This window comes from Rhinatrema bivittatum, chromosome 19 (assembly GCF_901001135.1).
Source record: "Rhinatrema bivittatum chromosome 19, aRhiBiv1.1, whole genome shotgun sequence".
Taxonomy (NCBI): domain Eukaryota; kingdom Metazoa; phylum Chordata; class Amphibia; order Gymnophiona; family Rhinatrematidae; genus Rhinatrema; species Rhinatrema bivittatum.
The window spans coordinates 25,879,052-25,897,559 of record NC_042633.1 but is presented as its reverse complement, the minus strand read 5'-3'; the positions used below and the strand labels follow the sequence as shown (position 1 = coordinate 25,897,559).

General features: G+C 45.8%; 1 protein-coding gene across 1 annotated transcript; it reads left to right on the top strand.

The window, feature by feature from the left end:
• The first annotated feature begins 9,574 nt into the window (after window positions 1–9,574).
• Window positions 9,575–17,338, top strand: CLEC11A (C-type lectin domain containing 11A). The gene is made up of 4 exons (XM_029585345.1): window positions 9,575–10,006; window positions 10,739–10,946; window positions 13,007–13,198; window positions 13,598–17,338. Exons 1-4 carry the CDS (start codon window positions 9,887–9,889, stop codon window positions 13,990–13,992), a joined length of 915 nt encoding a protein of 304 aa, XP_029441205.1. The 5' UTR covers window positions 9,575–9,886; the 3' UTR covers window positions 13,993–17,338.
• Window positions 17,339–18,508: the final 1,170 nt, after the last annotated feature.

Sequence of the window (18,508 nt, the reverse complement as noted above, 5' to 3'; positions counted from 1 at the left end):
CTTGAGTGCCCCCTTGTGCCACCATGCTTTCTGCACTGCTCTCCATCACTTGACAGGGAACCGTTCCCGGTGCCTCCGTCTGCTCCATTTACTACCAAAGTGACGTCTACCAGGTATCAGAGTTCAGGGACACATCTGGGTGCAACGATGGGAAACTTTGGTGGCAGCCAGAAAAAGCTGCCCTTGTGCTCACTACAGCAACACAGCACTTGCAGGAACAACATCTCAGAAGTCCAATCAAATTATCCAAAAGGAACGATTAGTACGCGGGGGCCAACATCGGCTTCAAACCCAGGGAAACATGGTGCCTCCTCAAAGTTCAAGACAAGGGACTAGAAACACAGAGGTGTCGGAGAGTCTGACAGGAACGGTAGGGTCTGCACGTGACAATACTGCTGAATGCTGCTGCAGTCATGCTGAGGATGGTCTGGCTGTGTCTGCACAGTTTCCAGTGAAAGGAGGGGAGAGGGCTGGCAGTCTCATAAAGGAAGGACAAATGCAGTGCTTTGTAAAAGATCTTCACACCCTTGGACAATTTGCAATTCTGCTTTCTAAACTACACAAGTCATAGTGCATTAAAGTAGGAGTTTGTTTCACTGAGCTGCACAACATACTCTTATTATTTTCATTGTGAAGGAACTATAGAACTATTTCTAAAGTAATTAAGAATAAAAAAAAAAACCCCTAAAAAGTCACAATTGCAAGCACTGTGTTGTCATAGCAAACCCAAATGGGCTCCAGTTTGAAAACTGCCTTCACAAGGCCCGTAATACGTTCCTTAGAGCCCACCTGCGTCCAGTCACAGGAGCTGGGCTGATCTGAATAACTCCTGGATGAGGAATCGAGCTGTTTCTGTTGTATGAAGTGAATTTGAAACAAAAGGTCAAAACGTGCCGAAAGAACTCCAGGAAAATGTTATTCAGAGTTACAGATTGAGGGCACTCTCAGGTCCCACCACTGGAGGCTTTTGTGGGTCAGGAGTGTAAACGGACACATATGAATTTGAAAAGACTACGCTGCTTACCGCCTTTTTTTGGACACAAACGCATGGAAAATTGTAGCCCTATCTGTAGTTATAGGGATTTTAGATTAAAGCAGCGGTTCTCAACCTTTTTACCATCGTGCCACACTGCTCATTACAATTCACAGCGGAAATAAAAAATAAAGGCCCGGTATTAATTTTATTGTTAAGAATGACACAAGGGAAAGATAAGTGCTCTCTCTGAACAGAAATTGCATAAATAGTAAACCTCCCATACCAAAACAGCACCAACTTCCAGCTCTCAAACAGTAACCATCTTACCTAAGAAAAGGCAACACTGAAAATATTACACCAGGCCTTAAAACACCAATACACCTCCTATTAGGAAAACGGACCAAGCGTCACCTAACAAAGAATAAAGAGATCATAAAGCATAACTAGAGACATGCAGACCGAAACTGAACTGGAAACCACAATAAGCCGGAAGCTCTGTATGCAGTGCAACAAGGGAAAAAGAGAAACATCACCAGTCCTCATAAAACAAATCAAGAAATATAAAATCAATAGCAGTAAAACCATACTAACAAAAAGAACAGATTATTTCAAAACAGCAGATGAATGGAATATCCAATAATTAAAAACTTATATAAAAATTTCCAGACATCAATAAAATATTTCAAAACAGCAGACACAAAGATCCAATTAAAAATAATGATAAAAAAAAGGTGCTCTGCTCTCCATACCTGGGAACGTTTGATTTCCAGATGCGCTGAGATTCTTGTGAATTAGCAGGGGAAAGGGAAGGGGGGGGGGAGAGTTTGCAACTTTCCCCGCTCAATCACACACATATATACAATGCTCTCTCTCTCTCATTTCATAGGCTCTCAATCACACATTTACACACATGCTCTGTCTTTCTCACACTTATACACACAGGCTCTTAATCATACATACACATGCTCTCACTTACACATACAGGCTCTCCTTCACACACACAGGCTCTCAGTCACACACTTACATACATGCTGTCTCTCTCACACACAAAAGATCTCAATCACAAACACACACACAGGCTCTCTTTCACACAGATTCTCAATCACACACTTTCTCATGTGCTCTCCCTCTCACTCACAGGCTCTGAATCACAGACACACATGCTCTCTCTCTCACTTATATACACAGGCTCTTAATCATACATACACATGCTCTCACTTACACATACAGGCTCTCCGTCATACACAGGCTCTCAGTCACGCACTTACATACATGTTGTCTCTCTCACACACCCACACACAGGGTCTCAAACACATATGCTCACTCACTCTCTCCCACCCCCTACCAAAGAACAACTGGTGACAGCAGCAGACTCCTCCTCTTCCAACCCTCGCGGCCTTGAGAAAGGCGTCCCATCGCCGTGAGGGCAGCTGGACCAGCGGGGGACCGGGCAGTGTGGCAACACACCTGCATGTGCTTGGCGACACACCAGTTGAAAACCGCTGGATTAAAGCAATGCATTGTTAGTAAGGTTACTGGTTTGTCTTACCCAGAAATTACAGTAATTCAGAAAAGTATAGCCCAATTAGTACATAAGAACGTAAGAAATTGCCATACTGGATCAGTCCAAGGGTCCATCAAGCCCAGCATCCTGTTTCCAACAGTAGCCGATCCAGGCAACAAATACCTAGCAAGTACCCAAACACTAAGTAGATCCTATGCTACTAATGCCAGTAATAGCAGTGGCTATTCTTTAGGACAACTTGATTAATAGCAGTTAATGCACCTTTCCTCCATGAACCTATCTAAACCTTTTTTAAACACAGCTACACTATCTGCCCTAACCATATCCTCTGGCAACAAATTCCAGAGCTTAATTGTGCGTTGAGTGAAAAATTATTTTCTCTGATTAGTTTTAAATGTGCTACTTGCTAACTTCATGGAGTGCCCCCTAGTCCTTTTATTATCCAAAAGAGTAAATAACCAATTCACATTTACCCATTCTAGTCCTCTCATGATTTTATAGACCTCTATCATATCCCCCCCTCAGCTGTCTCTTCTCCAAGATGAACAGCCCTAACCTCTTCAGCCTTTCCTCATAGGGGAGCTGTTCCATTCCCCTTTATCATTTTGGTCGCCCTTCTCTATACCTTCTCCAGTGCAACTATATCTTTTTTGAGATGCGGTGACCAGAACTGCACACAATATTCAAGGTGCGGTCTCACCATGGAGCGATATAGAGGCATTATGACATTTTCCATTTTATTAACCATTCCCTTCCTAATAATTCCTATCATTCTGTTCACTTTTTTGACCGCTGCAGCACACTGAGGTGGTAACTCCTAACATGGAACCTAACCATGTAACTACAGTATGAGTTATTTTTCCCTATGTGCATCACCTTGCACTTATTCACATTAAATTTCATCTGCCATTTGGACACCCAATCTTCCAGTCTCACAAGGTCCTCCTGCAATTTATCACAATCCTCATGTGTGATTTAACTACTCTGAATAATTTTGTGTCATCTGCAAATTTGATCACCTCAATGGTCATACCCCTTTCCAGATCATTTATAAATATATTGAAAAGCACCGGTCCAAGTACAGATCCCTGGGGCACTCCACTGTTTATCTTTTTCCACTGAGAAAAATGACCATCTGTTTATTTAAAAAAATGTATATTCTGCTGATCCATAAATTTCAGCAGATTACAATATAACACACATAGACATAAATAACAACACAATCTATACAAATCAATCTGAACAAATACATTCAAAATTACATTAAAATTTTTCTTAATCAAAGAATATTACAAAGAATTGAGGTTTTTACACTGTGTAACTGCTAATTAGCCACCTAACTAATTGAATGCTAATGAAAACATATGGGTTTTTAAGAGCTTCCTAAAACAAAGCAAATTCTTCTCAGCCCTTATCAAGGCAGGTAGCTTATTGCATAAGAAAGGTGCGGCTGCACTGAATATTCTCTTCCAGTGTTGAGAAGTTGTAAAAACTTGGCAGGGGTAGCTAACTCAAGCCAACTTCCTGAGGAAGGGCGTAAAGAGCAGTTTGGATATGACATGACAGAATGGAGGAAGAAACAGATGGTGGGGCTAGACTGTACAAACATTTCAACCCTAAGCATAATACCTTGAACTGTGTACGCCAAGTCACTGGAAGCCGATGAAGTTTTACATGTGAGGGGGGTATTGTGATCCCTTGAAGAAACAACAGTTACTAAGCGAGCAACAGAATTTTGAACTAACTGTAAAGATTTAAGAGAGGAAAGCGGGAGACCTAAATAGAGTGTGTTCAATAGTCCAGAGGAGATAGGACGAGGGCTTAGTTAAACAAACGTCTGCTGGACATAGGTATGGCTTAACAGAGCGTAACATCCGCATTTTGTAATAAGAGGAGTCAATTATAGACTTGCTTTGTGGTAACAATGACAGTGATGAATCAAAAGGAATCCCTAAATTACGTACTTGCATGGACATAGGGAGAAGCTAGCCTTCAAAAGAAAAGGTGGATGGCAAATCTGAAACTGCTGTGCGGCTTAAGAAGAGAACTTCAGGGTTAAGATTCAAGGTCAGCTTGTTCATAGTGAGCCAATTTCTTTACTTTGCTCAGGCAGTTGTTGAACTTCTTGAAGATCAACTGCAATGTTTCACTGATAGGCACAAAGAACTATATGTTGTCTGCGCACATTCTGAATACCACACCCAGGCTCTAAAGAACCAAGCAAAGTGGAGTCAAATAGATATTAAATAGAGTGGTGGCTAGGCATGAACCTTGGGGCACACCAGTAGTGAGTAGATAAAGATTAGATGTAGCATCTCCAATAGATACACAAAATGAACGAGAAGAGAGGTATGACGTGAACCAAGCAAGAACAACTGCAGGCAATCCCATAGACTCTAAACATCCCTGTGAGGCAGTGCCCTTAGTGTTCCCCTATTTTTTTTTTTTTTTAAATCTTTATTTCTCATTTTCAAAATAATACAATAAATCACTTATTGCATATGAAATACAATAGTATAGTTTGAAACTTTTCAAATTAAACAATATATATCTAGTATCACCTTAAATGCTAATACTATTTTTAATTATCAATCAACATTGGAGGAGGGTTTTAGTTTCATCAGATACTGGGAGAGTATTTATAAGACAAGAATAATCAAGAAAAAACTAGCTTTCCTATACATCATTCCCATTCTAAGTTAACACTGGGGTAGATGAAGGTATTCTCAATGGTTCTAAGAAATTATTCAACTGGTCTGGGGTGAAAAATATATATATATATCTTCCTGTCTCTTTACTATACATTTGCAAGGGAAACGTAATGCAAATGAGAAACCCCATAGAAAGAAACTTCTTGGCGGTAAACTAGGAAGGCTTTACGCCGTTGTTGAGTTGAGATTGCTAGATCCGGAAAGATTTTTATTTGCTTTCCAAGAAAATTTGTTGGGTATCTATTAAAGTATTTTTTCATAGTTGAATTTATATCAGAAATATTATAGAAATTAACCAATAAAGTTCCCCAGTCAATTACATTGGCTGAGGAATCCTCCAGAAAATTTGTTAGATCCCCTCCCAAAAGTTAAGAGTGTTCCCCTATTTACCTATGCAGGACCAGGCTAGATGTCTGGTCCATTTTAAATTCCTTAAGGAGAGTATGCACTATGGGCAGGTGGGGCTCAGAGGGTGTAACCAGAGACTGAGGAATAAGAGAGCTGGAATCCAGGTGGGGATAACCAAACCAGGCCCGGGTCTCCAGGAGGAAGGCAGCTCCTGTAACGTAACACTGTCCAAACACTGAGCTGAGCCGAAGCTGAACTGTGAATACTGAGGGAAGCAGTACTGAACCGTAAGTAAAGAGAGTTCACTATTCTGAAGGGAAGACAGTCTACTGTTGTGCATGTGTGAAGCTGTAATAAAATTATACTGTTTTAAGAAAGGCTGGAATCAGACTATTTTGTCTCCAGGCTTGTAGGAATCACTGCTCGTTCCCACAGTCCCAAAAGAATATAGTGTCAAAAGCTGTGGAGATATCCAAGAAAACAGCAAAGTACTTAGTACCTGTGTTAAACCCCTTCTGAATAATTTCAAAACAGGATAATAGAACAGTTTCTGTGTCGTGGCAAAGGCGAAACGCAAATTGATATTCATCTAGGAAGTTATGCTCAGTAATGTAATCTTGCAATTGATTGTGGACTATTTTTTCCAAGATCTTTGAAATTGATGGCAAAATTGAAATTGGGCAATAATTTTTATTTACATCGAAGGGATTCAAATTTGGATTTTTAAGCAAAGGCCAAATTGTTGCAGCTTTCAAGGCAGGGGGGATGGATCCCTCTTCTAAAGACACGTTTATTTACTAGCAATAAAACCGCTTACATCAGAGCACAGCACTTTAATTAGAGTTGTGGAACAAATATTGAAAACACAGTAAGAATCTTTCAGTGCATTCAAAAAGGAAGATGCCTCCAGAGAAGTAGTGTGAGAAAAAGTGTTTCAAGGATGCTTGGCTAAACCTGAGGTATAGGTTACCATAGTTATGCCAACATTAGAGGGCATGGATGACGTTAATAGGGATGTCTTCTTTAAGAAAGACAAGGTAAGCTGCATTGGGACAGTGTTATTAGTGAGAGCGTGTCCAATATTAAAATCTTCACGTGGTTGGGAGGCCGCTCTAGTGATCCTAGCCAATTTCTCTTAGTACTCTTTCAGGACACCTCTTATCCTGTCTTTTTTCGCCAATATTTCACCTTCCGTACTGCTCTTTTTTAGTACATATTTCCACAGAATACCATGAAGCATGATTTCTACCCATAAAGATTCAATTGTGCATTTAGTCTCATGTAGAATGTTTATCCTGTTGGACTCTATGCCATCCTGGACATAAAGCGCCACACCTCCTCCCGAGTGCTCCTCTCTGTCATTGCGATATGATTTGTACCCCAGTATAGCACTGTCCCATTGGTTATCCTCCTTCCACCAGGTCTCTGAGATGCCAATTATATCTGTCTCATCATTCACTGCTATACACTCTAATTCTCCCATCTTACTTCTTAGATTTCTGGCATTGGCATACAGATATTTCAAAGTGTGTTTTTTTGTTTTGTATTAACAACCTGCTTTTCAGTTGACAGGGATAATTTAGAATCCTTTAGCTCACATGATTCTTTACTTATAGGCACATGGCTACCTTTGCTTTTATTGGAACTTCCCTGTTGAGATGCCCTGTTTATTAGCATCCTTCGAAAATACCTCCCTCCAAACCATGCACTGCTGAGCGACTGCTGGCTTCCCAACTTCTTCTAGTTTAAAAGCTGCTCTATCTCCTGTGGGAAGACTAGACATCTTTATATTGGTTACTGACAGCCAAGAGAGCTAAGTTGAGTTTGGTGTTGCGGTGTATGAGGTGCAATGGCTTGATAGATTGGCCAGGAATGAGCCTGAGCAGCTGTTTAGATCTTCCCAGGGTATTTTCCTACCGTTTTCACATGGCAAAGGTTTAAATCTAACCATCATTAAAAACGTACGTTTACAGCAATGGCTCTGCAGATTTAGAATTCTCTTCTATTTACACTAAGGGGCAAACTGAATCATTTTAAATTGCAGAAGCTGGTTAAGGTCTACCTGTTCCCCTTTAAGAGTTTGATAATATGGATGTCTATCCAAGCTATTCTCTCTGGGGGCTAGTGGTAAGGGTTGGAACTTGGCATTGTTGGTAGAAGAGATTATTAAGAGGGGTTTCGTTTGATTTTTATTGTGTATGTGAATTTGTAAACTGCTTTAATTGTAGCTATAGATTTTACATTTTACAATAAGGCACTGTCACGGTCAGGCTGTCCTTCCAAAGTCAGTAGCTACGGTTTAAGGAAATTGCTGCAGAAGGTCACTGTGAGGCCTAAGATTACTTTAAAACGACTACACAGGACTCTTTTTTTTTGAGATTGGAGACAATCTTGACTGTTCCACCATTTCAAGATAACTACGCAAACATGGCCTGCAAAGGAGGGTGGCAAGAAGGAATCCACTGTTGAAGAAAAGCCATCTGACGTGGCACATAGCATTTGCACAGAAACACTTAGGGACACTGCATGCATGTGGGAGAACGTTTCGAGGTCTGATGAGACCAAAGTGCAAACTTTTGGTCTCAATGTGAAGTGATTATAGGTGAGGGGTAAAACATGTGCATCACCCTGCTAATCTCATTCCTACAGTAAAACATGTGTAGCAGCGTTATATTACGGGGGATGCTTTGCAGGGACAGGGAAACTTGTGAAGATTGAGGGAAAGGTGGATGGGGCAAAGGACAGGTAGATGCAGGGAAAAAAACGGGTTCCAGTCTGCCACAGACCTGGAACCAAGGAGAAGTGTTACCTTTCAGCAGGGCAGTGACCCTAAGCACAAAGCAAAAGCAGAACCTGACTCAGCAAGAAAGTGAATGTCCTTGAATGGCCCAAAGCCCAGACCTGAATACAATAGAAAATCTGTGGCTAGACTTGAAGACTGCAGCCCACAGATGATCCCCAGCCAACCTGAACGAGTCTGAGCTACTTCTGTCAAGAAGGATATGCAAACAGTGTGCCATCCCACCCTGCGCAATTGGTGGACGCTTATCCTCAAGGACTCAAGACTGTTATTGCTGCAAAAGGGGCTTCCAGCAAGTATTGAGCAAGGGGTGTGAAGACTTATCCAATCAAGACCTTTTTTTTTTTTTTTTAATTCTTAATTACTTTTGAAATAGTTCTATAGTTGTTCTTTCACAATGAAAATGAGGAGCATGCTGTGTTAAGTCAGTGAAACAAACTACTAACTTTAATGCATTTTGATTTGTCTTTTTTAGGCAGCAGCAAAGTGAAAAAAAAAATATACAAAAGGTGTGAAGACTTTTACAAAGTCTCATAGCAGGCAAGTAAAGCAACCCGATAAACAATAAAAAGGCTGCGATTGGCCAGCTGCAACGGGCCATCATGTCCCCTCAGCCCAGCCCCCTGTTCAGCCATCTCGCCTTGCTCCGAGATGAAGGGCAAGGCCCCATTCCTCAGCTTACTACTCTCTCCCACTCTGACAGGTAGAAAGGAGTAACAGGACGGGAATTTGTAGGAAAAAAAAATGGCAGCAAATCACACCCTTCTCATGCATTCTGGCAAGAAGACGACGATATTAGCGATGGATAACAGATTCTATTACTTCTAGCACTTTCTACAAAGTGTTGCAGGTTATCAGTTAATGGCACATATGTCTGAGAAAGGAACACGATTTCTGCAACTAGCGAGGTGTTCTGCGGGGGGGACACTGGATGGCACCGCCTGTTTTAGGAAATGGTCCAGATCGCTGGGATTAACATCCTTTACTCTTCTCCAATGCCCACAGGGTTAATATCCCAGCCCAGCCCCGACACACAAGCTGTCGCCACTCCAGCTTATAAAGGCAGCGAGAAGAAATAGTCCAACACGCCTCCGATAGTGCAGATAGATCCAAGGATGGCGGGAGGTTTTTTTTCTCTGCAGGACTGCTGGAACTTTTCAGCATTAAACGGAATTTCTCCGAGCTTGGAAATAATTCAATAATTTCTGTCTATGAATGTGTGTGTGTGGGGTGGGGGGTGTTTGCGGAGAAACAGAACTCCTCAGAGGAAGGAAAGATGACTGTGGGCACTTGTACCCCTCCCCCCACCTTCACCAGCCCAGACCACAGTCACTAGCCCACAAATTCCATCTTGGCACTGGGACAGCAGCCTCCTGGGAAGGAAAATGTGCTGCCATTTCCTGTATGCGAGAAGGAGCAAGAACACAGAGCCCTGAGCGGTGGACAGAGCCAGACTCCCTTCTTTCGGGGGGGGGGGGCTCCTTTCTTTGCACAACACACGGACTGCAAACTTCAGCAGGCCGGCAATGATCTGGGGGAGGCTTCTCCTGGTGCTGGTGGGCCAGAGCTGGATCCCTGCAGGCCACGCGGCGGAGACCACAGAGCTCGGCCTGGGAGCAGGGAAACAAAAGCACCTTCTGGAAACGGTGAGAAGCGAAAAGGGGGGGAGGGGGGGGGGGGGGGCAAAACGGAGAACTGCTTCCCTGCAAAGAGACCCAGTCGCTCAAAGTCTATTACCGACACCGCCAGCCACTGAGGCAAAACCTCGAACAGCAGCGCCAGCAAAAGGGCAGCTCAGAGCAAGAGAAAGGCTTCTCCCTTTAGCAGGCTTTAGTGATGCAGATTTGAGACACAGCGAGAGATGGGAAGTAAAAAGGGTTTTGAAACTAAACGCCCGGCCCATCTCGGCAGCCAAGGGTGACACTTCCCTGCTTTCCCCCAGGGCCTGGATTGGACGGTGCACTTGTAGAGTTGTCTTTCGAAGGCAAATTATGATGCTTACAGGCAACGGCAGAGTGGCAGAGGGGCTGGGGGTAACTCTAATTGATACAAGCTGAGCATTACTCCTTGTTTGTGAGCCTTGCTGAAAGCTTATACACGGTACAAGAACCTGATCTATGCATAAATACCCGGGAGCATATGTAAATATATCCTGGCAAGGGAAACTATAGCACAGGTCATCTGCTGGAGGGGGTGAAGGGAGAGACTCCCGCCCTTCCGGGGTTACTTTGAGACCCGCACTGCTCTCAGGTGGGAGAGGAGCGAGAGAAAGGCTCATGGGGGGCAGAGGAAAAGCCAGCAGAGAGTCCATCTTCCAGACCTTCCAATAAACCGTAGGGCTCCGTCCCAACCCTCCCCCGCTTGTTATCCACCTACAGATCTCACAAGGAAGGCCAGAGGCTCCAGAAACGGCTGCTCAGAGCCCAGTGGGCCACCCTGAGCACGAGCCAGAGGCAAGCAGCAATCGGACCGAAGGAGCTGAAGGCAGCCAAGGGAACGTGGAGGAGGGGGACAAGAGCCATGGCTTTCCCGGACAAACCGCTCTCCCAACAACCGCAGCCGCAGAGGACAACTTCTCCTACATCTGTGAGTAACCACGAGCACCTTGAGCCCAGTGGTTCACCCACACACCTACGCAGGGTGCTGGCAAGGGGGAGGGCTTACGCCAACCACTGGGAAAAGCACTAGAACTCCCCCCCCCCCCCCCGAGCGTCCTTAATATCCCAGGTTGGTCCCATGGCTTTGTCAGTTCCTCTTAGCAGCCAGGTCAGCACAGCAGCTTGCTGGTGGTGGGACATCGTCCGGAAAGACGGCAGGGGGCCTGGCAGCTTGGATGTCTGGGCAGTGGCCAGACTGGGGTGGGTGGCTGTTTCTTGGGAGGTTTGTGGTTACACATGAGAGGGAAGGAGGGCCACGTGTTAGTTAAATCAGGGAACCTGAATGTCAGCTACTGAAGACGGTAGGGTTTCATGGAGGAAGAGGACATAAGGAGGGAGATCTTACAAGCGGTCACTCTATGTCTGGTAACAGGGATACATTCCTTGCACTGTGGACAGGAACTGGACAGGCCAGGGTCTACTCTGCTACGTCTGTACTTCCAAGAGAAGTAAACCAGAGGCACTCGCATAGGATAGCTGCATCCATGCCATCCTTTCCACAGTCAGTCCTGCAGAGGTGGCCATCAGAATTTTGCTTTCTATGATGTCCTGGCCCAAGGGTTTCTGAGCATCTCGTAGTCTAGAGGCAGGTGTTACATCAAGCATGGCCTCTTGACACACGCCATTACAGAAAATTCAAACATTGGGAGAGGAGCGGCCTCGTGCGTTCTTTACAAGGAGAGCATGCCTTGTTCCGTGCAGGTCCTGCACGCCTACATATGCAATGGACGGACGGACGGACTGACAGGCTCCCCCGCCATGCATTAGTTAAGCTCCTACACAATACATAAAAAGAGGCAATCAGAATGCACGACTGGCTATTTTCTGTATTGTTCTCACCCAGAGCCCTCGCTGGAGGGGTGGTTTTATAAATGTGAGAAAGAAATACATTAACCAGGGCCAGACATGGGCGCTGGTAGATCCAGGCCTGGCTGAACAGTAATTTCCTTATTTCTGTCTTCAAGATCTGTGCTATGGAGTCCTCCAAACGCAGGGCACATCCCCTTCTCTCCCCGCGCATGGCTTGGAGGCTGTTTCTTGGTTTCTGTTTAGTAACCTTGTAATTATACCTTCTGCGGAAGCGACATTCCTATTTAACTGGCAGTGTGCGCCTCTTCCATTCCCTCTCTGTACCCAAGATGGCTTTTTTCCTCTCGTTGTGGTGCAGAGGTTGCATTCCAGGGTGGTAACAGCATCTGGAATTAAGTCAGTTCCTTCCCTGCCGATTTCACCCCGCACTCCCCTCAATAATAATTGCAGACTGCCAATTATCTCAGTGACACTCTCTTTCATCAGTATGGGACTAATTTAACGGAGAGAGATCAAGTAAACAACCGCAGGGATATTAATTTGCCAAAAGCTCATTTCGGCGTGATGGTACTCCTCCGAGTCACGCCCTGCGAATTCTCCTGAGAGGCTGGTCAGAGCCCACAGGACAACGTCATGGCTGGGCTGTAGCTGTCCCACCTTCCTGCCTAAAGATTTTTAAACTAGTGCGACACAGAGCACCATTATAATCAGATTTACGCCAGTTTGGCACTGACCTGGCCATAGTCTTCAATATTTAGGGCACCCAGAACCACTTCCATGGAAGGCCCCCGCATACCCAAGGACGGTGTCCCTAGGGGCAGTCATCAGCTCTCACGCTTTAAATGTAGACTCCTTCCACTGGGGTTTCCTTTTGCTTCATTACTGCAGGCGACCAGCTCAAAAGCAAACGCAATTTCTGTGTACGTGGGTGTCGGTGAAAACTCAAGCAAGGAGAGGGACATAGGGATAGAGGTCGCCGACTACTCAGGGGAATCTTTTAGGAAGAGGCTCTCCCAGTCAATGCAGCGATAATCCTCCAACGGGGGGCCACTATGAAACCCTGGAGCCATGCACCCGAGCCTGGCTAGTAAGGCACCATCATTGTGCAAGAGCTGGGCCCACACTAAAGTCCTCTTGTCCTCTGCCTCTTTCCCTAAACCACTCCCTCCCTCTGCTCAGTCTCCAGGTTAAGTGCCATGGACGCAGCGATTCATCGCCTCAACGTTCAGTTTCACAGCATGGATGTTAAGCTTTCCCAGCTGTCGCAGAACGTGGCCAAACTCCGAACCAAGCTCGACGACAACCAGGACACCATTAGCAGCCTCTCTGAAATGAACACCAGGAGCCTGAGACAAATAGGCCAGCTGGAAGGTAACGCTGCAGCTCATTACAGGCACTGCTATGGATTAGGTACTTGTGGAGACTCTTGAGAGAGGTCTGCTTCCAGGGCAGGGGTGGGGACGCATTGCTGAGGAAGTCGGGGCGAGGCAGGCATGAGTAGAGAAGAACATTTTGTTTCCTTCTATAATGAAGCACAGTTTTGAGTCTGTTGTAGTTTTAGCATCTGTATGTTCGGTTCCCCAAGATTCCTCTAGCTCCGCCGGCTCATGTGGTGGGCTGCCTGGTCTATGCTCCGTAGGTCTCCAACTAGCACATTTCTCTTAACTCTTAAGCTACCTTGTTTCTTTCTCCCTGCCCTTTCTCTATTAATGACCGAGCTACTGAACAAGACTGCCAAGTCAGACATCTTGACTTTGTTTTCCTTGTCAGGTTGCCTGAAGGGAAGGAGGTTTACCAGGAAGTGCTATTTGCTGTTCCTGCACTTTGAAAGCTATGCCGCGGCCCAGCAGCTGTGCCACGGTCGAGGCGGAAGCCTGGCCATGCCTGCAGACCAGCAGGAGTACGCGGCCCTGGCGCAGTACGTTCACGACGCCCTTTCCCCATTCAACTGGCCCGTCTGGATCGGGATCAACGACCAGCGCTCCGAAGGGATGTACCTGTACGAGAGCGGCCATCGTGTGTCCTTCTTCAACTGGTACAAGGACCATCTGGTCACTCAGCCCAACGGGGGCACAGTGGAGAACTGCATCTCCGTGTCCTCCGACGATGGCAAGTGGTGGGACAACGACTGCTCCCGGAGAATGTATTACGTCTGCGAGTACTGAAGCCCCGTAGGGCAACGGAAAAGAGGAAGGCATGGCATGGCATACCCTAATTGTAAGGAAGACTGTCCCGTTTCCCATAAATGTCAGAGCTTTGAACCTGTCTATGTGATGCCAGAAAACGGCCATTATGCTAGCACATCACCATCATTAGAAAGGGTGCGAGGGAGACTCGGGGGGGCTCAGGAAACTTTTTTTTTTTTTTTTTTTTTAACACTGCAAAATTATTTCAGATACAATATTTTCCTATAACGTAACATCCACGGACCTGGGACAGCCACATCAGAAAGACAGCGTTAGAGAAATGTTGCAGAGAATGCTGCAACACTCAGCCCCTAACACTCCAGAACCCAAAGATGAAAAATCGAGCCTTTGATGCAAAGTGCAGAAGGGTTTTTTGTTGTCCCCCCCCCCCCGGATTTTGGCGGGATCTCAGCGCACACGGCGAGGGCCATCCCACAGCAGTCTGGGTGGACGGCGTCCCATCTGTGGCCAGGGAAGGCAGGCGCCGTTTCTCTCAGCAAAGGCCTGCAAGCCTCATGGGCCGGGAGACACTGCCGCTTCCTCACATTTGGGCGAGAAAAACAGCACAGACACATGCACTGTTCATAAAATAGAAAATCCTTTATTACGCCTTCGTTGCCCCCTTTTTTTTTTATATATATATTAGCAGAAATCCTCAGGATGCAAACCTCAGGGTCACCAGGAGCACAATGCTGTAAAAGGCTTGTTGCCACGGCAACCTTGGGCTTCATCCAGAGCCAATAATTTAAGATTGATTTTTTTTTTTCTCCTCCGCTCGTCTTTAAAATCACTTCCACATTATAATCGGAACATTCCATTTAAACATGCACAAAACAAGAGGATGCATGGAGGCAGTGGGATAGGTTGACGTTTTTCACTTTTATTCACATCATTCTTTGGTTTCAGATGACCCCACCTCCATTTGCACGGGAAGTACAATTCTCCCCCCCCCACCGCATCCCCCTCTGAATAACAAGGATATAAGGGGAAAACATGGAAGGGAGGAAAGGATGCCAATGGAGGGGGCAGTCGCAAAGGCAGAGCCCACCAGGAACAGCACTGGGATCACACAGACTCCCTAGAGCAGCCCATCTTCCCTGATCAGACGCATAGGGGCAGGGACCCATGGCTAGGACCACCTTCCCCCACCCCCAGTCCTCTGTGATCGCACACACAGGGCAGGAGGCAGGAACCATGACATCCGCTTTGACCTCTGATCATGCTGGGTCAGCCAAGAGGTCCATCAAGCCCAACTTCCTGTCCCTGGTGGTGGCCAGTCCAGGTCACAAGGACCCAGAAGGATCCCACCGAATAGGTCTGATCCTTCTTGCTCATAATCAAGATAAGCAGTAGCTAATAGTGGTTTATGGACTTTTCCTCCAGGAACTTGTCTAAACCCTGTTCAAACCCAGCTACACTGTTTTAACCACATCCTCTGGCAAGTAAAAAAAAAAAAACCTTTCCCACATTTGTTTTAAATGTGCTACCTATTAGCTTTATCGGCAGGGACCACGACTATGATTCCACCCCGCAGGTCCTCTGATTACATACGTACTCCGGCAGGGATTATGATTGTGACACTACCCCGCCTCCTGTCCTCTGTGATCACACATACACGGGGGGGCAAGGACCATATCTGTGGCCCCCTCGGCCTCCCAGTGCTCCGTGACCAAACACACAGGGCCAGGGACCGCTGCTGTGACACCCTCTGTCCTCGAGTCCTCCTCTGTGAGCACACATACACGGGCAGGGACCACGGCTGTTGACCACACTACATTGCACTACCCCTGCCCCACATCCAGCACGCTATCTTCCCTGATCACACACATGGACAGTCACCGCGGCTGCGAGCGCACTACCCTTCACCCCCAGGAAGAACCCGTTCTGCGTTCCCGAAAACAATCCCCTCACAGCTCACCTGGGCTGCCGGGTCCATTAGATGCTCCACGTGCAAGCACAAACAAAACCATCTCCCCAACCCAAAATCGCTACACCGTGCAGATGGCGACTTGACTTCACGGATGGCTGATTTAAGCCCACTGGAAGGGGAGGCCTCCTGAAAAGTCTCTTTTCCAGTTTTTCGTGTGACTTTCAAAAATAGTGAGACTAAAAGGGAAACCAGCTAGATGAGGCTCGTGCAGAATCAGGTACAAAGCTCCATTAGTGAGAACAAGGCAAAGAGAGGTTCCCGTGAGGCATGGCAGCCTTAGTTCCCCAAGAGGAGGGGCCAGCAGCCAAACACCTGCATACAGGACGGAAAAAACGGAGGAGTAAGTGGTTGTCCTACAACAAACACGGACATCAGGCTTCCCTTAGGATGCCTCAAAGGAAGGTGCACATGACAAGCCTGCTCTCAGCAGTATGGGCAGGGCAGGTTGTAAGGGTATTAGGCGCCCTAGGTGAACCTTCTGCCTTCTGCCCGCCCACCTGGTCCTGCCGTACCCCGGTCTCAGCCCGACTCCTACCTCACTTCGGCCCCCCCACGGCTGCTCTTCGGCGCCCCCTAATGGTCGGTGCCCTAGGCGACTGCCTTGTTCGCCTCATAGGTTGCGCTGCCCCACCCAGAGTATGGGGGAAATCTTTAAAGGTATTTCCACACGTAAAAAAAACCTTTAAAAGCTGCCCACTCCCTATGCAGGGGATTAATCATGCGGTTCTGCCAAGGGAAAAGGGGGATGGACAGGCAGAGTGATTTCATTCTGAAATCCTTGCACGCTGTTTCTCCTACATCCTTTGCACCTAAACAGAATGGGGAGCAAGGAAAGCCCCTGGTACCAGATTTTCAAACAGAAACAATTCCGGGCCCTTTTTCCCATTTGAATAATCGGCACGCAGGCACAGAGTACCGGAGACTTTGCAAGCTGCGCTGGAAACTGTTCTCCCATGCTTCATAGTAATGCACCTTCCGTACCACATGCCCCAGCGTAACGGAGAACCAGAGATGTTGGCAGAAAGGGACAGCTCGGTCCACCTAGCCTGCCTACTGGGCTGTCATAGTTCTCGCTTCATCTATGCTCTTCTCCCGCCTTTGCTACCAATCCCTTCTGGGTGGACTGTGAAACAGGCACAGAGTGCCCGACATCACCAGCTACATTTCTGAGGTATAGATCCGAATTTGAGCTGGTGAAGTCAAGCTCCGTCTCAGCCATAATTAGTCCAAGTCCAGCCAGCTAAGTTGACTCTTGGGGTTAGTTGCAGAAAACCAGTACTGCTCATAAGAACATAAAATATGCCATACTGGGTCAGACCAAGGGTCCATCAAGCCCAGCATCCTGTTTCCACCAGTGGCCAATCCAAGTCATAAGTACCTGGCAAGTACCCAAACATTAAATAGATCTCAAGCTACGATTGCTTATTAATTAATAGCAGTTTATGGATTTTTTTCCTCTAGGAACTTATCCAAAACCTTTTTAAACCCCATTACACTAACTGCTGTACCCACATCCTCTGGCAATGAATTCCAGAGCTTAACTATGCGCGGAGTGAAAAAAAAATTTATTTTGATTTGTTTTAAAAGAGCTACATGTAAACTTCATGGAGTGCCCCCCTGGTCCTTCTAATATCTGAGAGGGTAAATAGCTGATTTACATTAACTTGTTCAAGTCCTTTCATGATTTTGTAGCCTTCTATCATATCCCCCCCTCAGCCATCTCTTCTCCAAACTGAACAGCCCTAACCTCTTTAGTCTTTCCTCATAGGGGAGCCGTTCCTTGCCCCTTATTGTTTTGGTCACCCTTCTCTGCACTTTCTCCAGTGCAACTATATCCTTTTTGAGATGCGGTGACCAGAATTGCACACAGTATTCAAGGTGCGGTCTCACCATGGAGCGATACAGAGACATTATGACATTTTCCGTTTTATTCACTATTCCCTTCCTAATAATTCCTAACATTGTTTGCTTTTTTGACTGCCGCAGCACACTAGGCCTACATTTTCAATGTATGATCCACTATGACACCTAAATATATTTCCTGGGTGGTAATTACTAAGATAGAACCTAACATTGTGTATCACTTTGTACTCATCCACATTAAATTTCATCTGCTATTTGGAAGCCCAATCTTCCAGTCTCACAAGGTCCTCCTGCAATTCATCACAATCCGCTTGAGATTTATCTAATCTGAATAACTTTGTATCATCTGCAAATTTGATCACCTCACTGGTCGTACCCCTTTCCAGATCATTTATAAATATATTAAAAAGCGCCAGTCCAAGTACAGATCCCTGAGGCACTCCACTGTTTACTTTTTTCCACTGTAAAAACTGACCATTTAATCCTACTCTCTGTTTCCTGTCTTTTAACCAATTTACAATCCACAAAAGGACATCACCTCCTATCCCATGACTTTTTAGTTTTCTTAGAAGCTTCTCATGCAGGGTTTTGTCAAACGCCTTCTAAAAATCCAAATACACTACATCTACCAGGTCACCTTTGTCCACATGTTTATTAACCCCTTCAAAAAAATGAAGCAAATTTGTGAGGCAAGACTTCCCT